Here is an 8,179-nt window from a genome sequence, read left to right on the forward strand (position 1 = left end):
TGGTTAAATAAAATATATTATTAAAAATAATTTCACCTGTTTCTGTTTACTTTTTTTTAATGTTACTATCAGAAATTTTAAATGATATATGTGGCTCACATTAGATTTATTGGATGGTGCTGGCCTGGAGGACTCAGAAATCTTGACCTTGGGCAAGTCATCATGCCTCTCAAAGCCTACATTTCTTATCTGTGAGAGAGGAATGATGTATTTGCAGGTTGAATGAGATGAGGCCTATACTTGGCACAAGATAAGTGCTCAATAAATGTTGTTAATTATCATTATTATTAGCAACAATATTTGTGAAGCCTTGTGTCTCCAACACCCTCTCCCCAGCCAGGCACACAGTAGCCACACAATATGTAAATGCTTGAGGATTACACACGTTTACAAAGCTCTTTGGCACAGCTCTCCTTTGCCCTCACAACCCACTTGGAAGGTGGGAATCAGGGATCCCTGGGCAGGTGAGGACACTGAGCTTCAGGGGGCAAAAGGACCGATTTCAGGCTTCACAGCTCACCTGGGAAGAGCTAGGGCTTGAGCTGGCTTGGGCACAGCCTGGGGGTCCCAGGGAGTTGAAGCCACCTTCTACAACTCCCTTACTCAGACCTCCACAGTCTGAGCAGGTGTCTGGGCCTCATCTGTAAAATGGGGGACATAAGAGCCTGTCTCTGTCTACTTTGTGTCAGGAATAACTGAGATAAGTCACTTGCAGCAGATGAAGTACCTGGCACATACTAAGCACTCAGTTAAGCAAACCGCACTGTTGTTCCTTTGCCAGAGAAGCTTCAGCTGCAATCCCTCCCTAGGGGGATCCCCATCGCCTAAATGACCCCTCCTTCCCGGGACCCCGACTCGGGAGGATGCCCTGGCTGTTGGGTCCGGTCTCCAGACACCACTACCATCCAATCAAGTCAAGAATAGAAACCACCGCCTCCGGCCGCCCGCGGCCTCCCTCCCTCCCCCGGCAGCGATCGATGCGTCCTCAGCCGCGGGGACGGAGGCGGACAAGGAGCAGGAGGAGGGTGCAGCGGGGCCGCAGACAGCAGCGAGCTTCGGCGGGGCCGCCGGGACAGAGAAAAGCCCGAGCACAGCCAGAGGCTCCCCAGCCTCGGCGCTTTTGGGGACACACGCACAGGGCGCCCGGGAGGGCCCGCGACAGGTAAGGGGCCTCCTCGGAGAGGGGCGTGGTCCGAGCAAGGTCCCAAGTGGGAGACGGGGCTGCCTGGAGTTCCCGGTGCTCCTTCCCCCTCCAGGCGAGGCCCCCAAGGACGGAGCGACTTGGGGTGGCAGGCTTTGGGGAGAGCCAAGCCTGTCCTGCTTGCTCATCTGTAAAATGGGAGCAGAAAACCTCCCTGGCAGGGTTGCTGTGGGGATTAAACAGAGTGCGGTGTGTACAAAGCCCAGCCAAGCGACTGGCGGGTAGCAGGTGCTCAAAATAAGTGTGTGGAAATACTCTCCCATCAAAAAGCCTGGTCTCCAGCCTTATTTGTGCCGTGGACTAGCTGGGTGATTTTGAACAAGTCACTTAATCTTTCTTACTGATACTCAGATTCTTGTCAGGAAATGTTTGGCGAACTAATTAACCCAGTTCATAGAGCAGGAGAGTGAGTTCCAGATAGATGAAGGGATTTGCCCCATGTCATGCCTCTAGTGGGTGATGGAACTGGATTAGAAAGTTCATCTTCCGATGCCAAATCCAGGTGGAGGTGGGAGTGGGGCTGCAGAACACACATATTTATGCGCACAGGTTATGTGCCAGGGACTGTGCTGCCGATAAACATCTTGCATCATTTAATCCTCCTGGCCTCTCATGGAAAGTATAGTGTTGCCCAGGGTACAGAGGGGGAAACTGAAGCCCAGAGAGGGCAATGAGCCACTCAAGGTCAGCAGCTAGTAAGTGGCAGACTCGGAATCTGAATGCAGGTCTGACCAGAGGGAACTACAAGGGGTCAATGCTTATTGAGCACCGACTGTGTTCTGGGGCTTTGCACACATACAGTAACTGTTCATCCAAAGTGCCATTATCCCCATTCTCTTAGAGGTAAGAAAGTTAAAACCCAGAGCAGGTAAGAGACTGGCCTGAGGTCACACAAGTGACAGAGCTAAGGACCAGCTTAATACCAAGCCCAGGATAAGTGAAGGGCATTTGGGCTCCCTGCCAGGTACTGGGCTGGCTTGATGCATACTTGATCCTCAGTCCACCCAGGGAAGTAGGCATTACTGAGCCCACAGTGCAGATGACATTAGCAAGGGTCAGGATGTGAGTCACTAGCCCTCAGTTCCAGCAGAGCCAGGAGTCAGTGGGCAGTGGAAAGACCTGAGTCCCTCCTGAGTATCCACTAAGGCCGAGCACTTTCCATAACCTACCTTAATCCTCCAGCCATCCTTGTGGGTAGGCACTCTTGTCTGCGTTGTGCGTGTGCAGGAAAGTGAGTCCTGGAGAGTGAAGAGCTCCCTCAAGGTCCCAGGTGCATCAAGTGTGGATATAAACCCGGTTTGCCTGACTCCAGAAGACAATGACGCAGGTGGATAATTTTGTAAACCCCGTGAGCCAGGCCCAATAAATATATTAGATCACTTAATGTTTTTAACCGCACTTAGAGGTGGGTATTTTTATCTCCATTTGACAGACTCGGAAAGGTGATGTGACATGCCTAAGGTCACACAAGAGAGCCAAGGTTCAAGGTCAGGTCTATCTCTACAGATGCTTTACATAATTATAAGCCGGTGGCTCTCAAACTTGACTATGTATCCAAATCACCCTTGAAGCGAGTTAAAACAGACTGCTGAACCCCCACCCCCAGAGTTTCTGGTTCAGTAAATCTATGGCAGGCTGAGAATTTGCATCTTTCACAAATTCCCAGGTGATGCTGATGCTGCTCGTCCGGGGAACACACTTTGAGAACAACTGGTCTAAACTGATTCCACCAGCACCCCTAGATGGTAAGTATTAACATCCCCATTTTGCAGAGCAGGAAACTAAGATTCAGAGGGCCGGCATGTCCAAGATCCCACAATAGACTTCTGGTGTGCTTATCCAAGTTTGTCGGGGAACAGGAGACCCCCTATATGGGCACCCACCAGGTGCCCGGACACCCTGCCATTCCATTGCTTTCATAATCCTTCAAGGTAGATCTCAGCATTCGTTTTCCGCTGAAGGAAAATGAAATGGGCATGTGGAAGGTCACCGATTTGGCCAATGTGCCCCGTTGGGGGTTGGGGGTATTGAAATCCAGGCCTGACTCAGTCCAGAGGGTACTTGACAGCTACTGAGCATTTACCGCATACCAGGTACTTCAGAGCCTCCGACACCCCCTGGCTGGTGGATGGAGTAAGATATTTTAACACGATTTTCCTGGACGGGAGGCCTGGGGACCCCTCCTCAGCGCGCCCCTCCGGTGTTCGCAGGTGGGAGCACTGCAGCCACGGTGAGCGAGCCCCCGGTGCCCGACTCCGGGGAGCCCGACTCGGGGGTCCCCTGGCGGCGGAGCGACGAGGCGCTGCGCGTGAACGTGGGCGGCGTGCGGCGGCGGCTGAGCGCGCGCGCCCTGGCGCGCTTCCCGGGCACGCGGCTGGGCCGCCTGCAGGCCGCGAAGTCGGAGGAGCAGGCGCGGCGCCTGTGCGACGACTACGACGCGGCGGCGCGCGAATTCTACTTCGACCGCCACCCGGGCTTCTTCCTGAGCCTGCTGCACTTCTACCGCACCGGCCGCCTGCACGTGCTCGACGAGCTGTGCGTCTTCGCCTTCGGCCAGGAGGCCGACTACTGGGGCCTGGGCGAGAACGCGCTGGCCGCCTGCTGCCGCGCGCGCTACCTGGAGCGGCGCGTGGCGCGGCCGCGCGCCTGGGACGAGGACAGCGACACGCCGAGCAGCGTGGACCCGAACCCTGACGAGATCTCCGACGTGCAGCGCGAGCTGGCGCGCTACGGCGCCGCGCGCTGCGGCCGCCTGCGCCGCCGCCTCTGGCTGACCATGGAGAACCCGGGCTACTCGCTGCCCAGCAAGCTCTTCAGCTGCGTCTCCATCGGCGTGGTGCTCGCCTCCATCGCCGCCATGTGCATCCACAGCCTGCCCGAGTACCAGGCCCGTGAGGCGGCGGCCGCCGTGGCCACGGTGGCCGCCGGCCGCAGCGCGGAAGACGTGCGCGACGACCCGGTGCTGCGACGCCTCGAGTACTTCTGCATCGCCTGGTTCAGCTTCGAGGTGTCATCGCGCCTCCTGCTGGCGCCCAGCACGCGCAACTTCTTCTGCCACCCGCTCAACCTCATCGACATCGTGTCGGTGCTGCCCTTCTATCTCACGCTGCTGGCCAGCGTGGCGCTCGGGGGCAACAACCACGGCGGCACGAGTGGCGAGGAGCTCGGCCACCTGGGCAAGGTCGTGCAGGTGTTCCGCCTCATGCGCATCTTCCGTGTGCTCAAGTTGGCGCGCCACTCCACCGGGCTGCGCTCGCTGGGCGCCACGCTCAAGGTAGGACCTTAGCAGGCCGCGCTGCGGTGGAGGGAGGCGGGGAGACCTCGGGCAGGTTGGCGGGCGAACTTACAAACCTGGCACGTCCAGGCGCACATCGAACTGAGATGCAGTCCCTTGTGCCAGACACAGAGCCAGATGCTAGGTGTACAGTTTCACATCTGGTCTGACCTTCCCAACAGCCTTGTAGGGAAGAGCTTACTGTCACCTCTGTTTCCCAAGGAGAAAACTGAGGCATAGCTTTGCTTGTCTTTCCTTTTCAAAACAAACAGAAAACAAGACAAAGGTCACTTTTGATATATCCGTCAAACATAAAATAACACATAGCACACATGTGCAAAGCAGGATGCTAACTGGCTTCTCTGCCAGAGCCTTTCTTCTGGCATTATCGGGGGCACAGACAGTCATAGGTCTCCCTTAATAGGCAAAGTCTAGAAATAGCCCCCACACTAATACTGAGCCCTAAATCTGTGCCCGTTTCACATCCATTATCAATTTAGTCCTTAGGACAGCTTCCTCAGGAAGATGCTATTATTTATTCTCTTCCCGTAGATGAAGAAGCTGAGGTTGGAGGGTTGGCTTTTAAAAGCCTGGTTGCAGTTTATTGAGCACCGTCCTTGTGCCAGGTGCTGCGCTGGGGGTGAACCAGTGCCCTGGCAAGCTTACACTCGAGGCAGGGAAATTAGCCTGGTTTGGGGAGGGAGGCAAGGTGAACCGCTTGTGCCAAGGCCTGGAGAGAGGGCAGGATGAATGGCTGGGAGGGGGGCATGAAGGGAGGAGGTGAGATTGCAGAGGTGAGTGCAGCAGGGTACTGAAGGGCCATGAACTCCTGGCCCACAACTTTGGATTTTAACCCAAGGGCGTAGGGAGCTGGCGGGGACAGGTATTATTGTGGATGTGGAAACTGAGGCTCCAAGAGGTGACAAGACTTGCTGGAGATTCCTTAGTAAGTGGTGGAGCCTAGGGAAGAACCCAGCTGTGCCTGGTTCCAGCGCCTCATGCTCTGTCTCCTAAAGCTCCCTGCAACCCTGCTGACGCTCCCCAGAAAATGGTAAAAGATCCCTTCCACCCATGGCTTAGTAAAGCCTCTTGCATGCCCTTACGGCAGGGCTACCAGGAGACTAGGTACTGGCAGGTGACCTGGGCAGAATCCTAGGGCACTGGGCAGGTATAGGGAATTCCATCAGCCAGACCCCCTGAGCTCAGCATCTCTGCAGGGAAGCTCCCTCTGCCCCAGAACTCGCCTTGCCTCCACCATGCAGAGAGCCAGGGCCTGGTGCTGCCAGCTTTGTCTGCAAGGAGGGAGAAGAGGATTGATGGGAACTGCCGGGGCCTGATATACAGGTGTAAGATAACCCCAGATGAGAGCCTTGCAGCTGAAAGTGAGGCCGCTGACCACTGGCAGCTTTCTCATCACCTGGAAATTTGCTAGAAGTGCAGACGCCCTGGCCCTACCCCAGATCTACTCAATTGCGTTCTGCTTTTTAAACAAGATCCCTACGTGATTCCGCCACACATTACAGTTGGAGAGTTCCTGGTCCAGGTTAGGGGTTCTCAGCCTTGACACGGGGGACCAGATAATTCTTCAATGTGGGGAGTTGTCCTGTGCATTGTAGGATGTTTAGCAGCACCCTGGCCTCCAAGCACTAGATGACAATAGCACACCTGTCCCAGTTGTGACAACCAAAAATGTTTCTAGACATCGCCAAATGTCCCCTCAGGGGCAAAATTGCCTTTTTGAGAATCACTGCCCTGGTGGTTGGCCTCAGGGATGGAGCAAACGGGGACTGCCATAGCAAAGTGCATCCTGTGCATGGTCTAGGGAACCTACAGCCTCTCAGCTTCCTAGAGGGGCAAAAAGTATTTTCCTACTTGTCAAAACAAATCAAAAGTACATGAAACCAACTCTGCATTGTGGAATATAAACTATGGTTCTCTTGGTCCTGCAACAGTGTGAAAATCACAAGCTCTTCCGTCACTGGCTACTGCCACCAGTAACCCTCAAGTTAGATGAAGCAGTGGTGGCCCAGCCGGCACCTTGGACGACAGAAATGAGGCTTGTGTTCAATCCCAGGGAGCTTTGCTTCCTATTTTAGTTGGAAGATTTTAGTTTGGAGTCAGGGGTTCTGGGTCTTGGTAGCCCCTCTACCTTGCTCTGTGACTTGGACCTGTTCCTTATGCTCTCCGGGCCTCAGTTTCCCCATATACCCAATACAAGGTCTGTAAACCCGGCCAGCTCTGATTTGGGTTCCTGCATTCCCTTTCAGCACAGCTACCGTGAGGTGGGCATCTTACTGCTGTACCTGGCCGTGGGTGTGTCAGTGTTCTCCGGCGTGGCCTACACAGCTGAGAAGGAAGAGGACGTGGGCTTTGACACCATCCCGGCCTGCTGGTGGTGGGGCACAGTGAGCATGACCACCGTGGGCTACGGGGATGTGGTGCCGGTGACATTGGCTGGCAAGCTGGCAGCCTCGGGCTGCATCCTAGGGGGCATCCTGGTGGTAGCGCTCCCCATCACCATCATCTTCAACAAGTTCTCCCACTTCTACCAGCGCCAGAAGGCTCTGGAGGCAGCCGTGCGCAACAGCGGCCACCGGGAGTTTGAGGACTTGCTGAGCAGTGTCGACGGGGTGTCAGACGCGTCTCTGGAGACATCCCGAGAGACCTCTCAGGAGGGAAGGTCTGCAGACCTGGAGGCGCCCAGTGAGTCTCCAAAGCCACAGATTTATTAAAACCAGGGCTCCATGACCCCTTCCCACGCCCCTGCAGTCAGCTGGAACAGAGCAGAGATTCCTCCCCTCTTAAGTTCTTCGTGGTAGTGAACCTCTCAGGACCACTCATGCTGGCCTGAGGAAAGGGACTCAGAAGCTGCATACCTTCCTCCCAAGGCCCGGGGCAGGACATGGTAATACTTAGATTCTGCAAGATTCTGAGAGCAGCCTGGAAGCCGTCCACGAAGCAGGCGTGAGCAGGAGAGAGAAAGTCGAAAGGATGCCAGTGATTCCTGAGCACCTCCTATATATTAGCCAGTGTTTGGCCCTGAGAATTATCCCCATTTCACAGATGAGGAAACCGAGGCTCAGAGGAGCAATGACTCGCCCAAACCCACACAATAGAAGTGGCAGAGTCAAGTTTGGAAGCCAGGCTTGTTGGTCTGCTGGAACCAGTGCTCCATCAACTCCCTCTTTCTTCTGAACTCATGAAGTTTGCATGAGGTTTTAAGGGGTTCCTGGATCCCCAAAGTTGATTCATAGGGTGAGAGGCCCCTTTCAGAGTAAGACAAAAGACCAGACAGGAGATTTGGATGAATGATACCTGGATCTCAGCTATGGTTCTTTTCTAGAAGCTTCTGACAGGAGTCAGCTCTCAAAGATGAGTCTTGAGAGAGAGAAGGGAACTGCCTCTTCAGCTGATGTGCAAGATTTGCTAAGCAATACTCTCCCGCACCTTCCTCCCAGGGCTGACTTGAGTTAAAGAAAATCTGAAAGGGCTTGAGGCTTCAAGTCTAGACCCAACTGTGCCAGGACCTGCCATGAGAGGTGGGCCACTCCCTGCCCCCGTCTCCAGATTCCAGCCCATCTGTCGAAGGGTCACAAGTCCATGACCCAGAGCGAGAGGAAAGCCAAGTGGAGCAGAGCGGGCACTAAATTCAAGCCAGCCCAGCTCAGAAATGTTGGTGGCAGGGGGTCTGCCATGCATGGACA

General features: G+C 54.9%; 1 protein-coding gene across 1 annotated transcript; it reads left to right on the forward strand.

The window, feature by feature from the left end:
• Positions 1-975: 975 nt before the first annotated feature.
• Positions 976-7,685, forward strand: KCNS1 (potassium voltage-gated channel modifier subfamily S member 1). The gene is made up of 4 exons (XM_045529147.1): positions 976-1,162; positions 2,868-2,946; positions 3,412-4,475; positions 6,743-7,685. The coding sequence occupies exons 2-4, from the start codon at positions 2,871-2,873 to the stop codon at positions 7,205-7,207; spliced, it is 1,605 nt and encodes a 534-aa protein (XP_045385103.1). The 5' UTR covers positions 976-1,162; positions 2,868-2,870; the 3' UTR covers positions 7,208-7,685.
• Positions 7,686-8,179: the final 494 nt, after the last annotated feature.

Source organism: Lemur catta, chromosome 17, assembly GCF_020740605.2.
Source record: "Lemur catta isolate mLemCat1 chromosome 17, mLemCat1.pri, whole genome shotgun sequence".
Taxonomy (NCBI): domain Eukaryota; kingdom Metazoa; phylum Chordata; class Mammalia; order Primates; family Lemuridae; genus Lemur; species Lemur catta.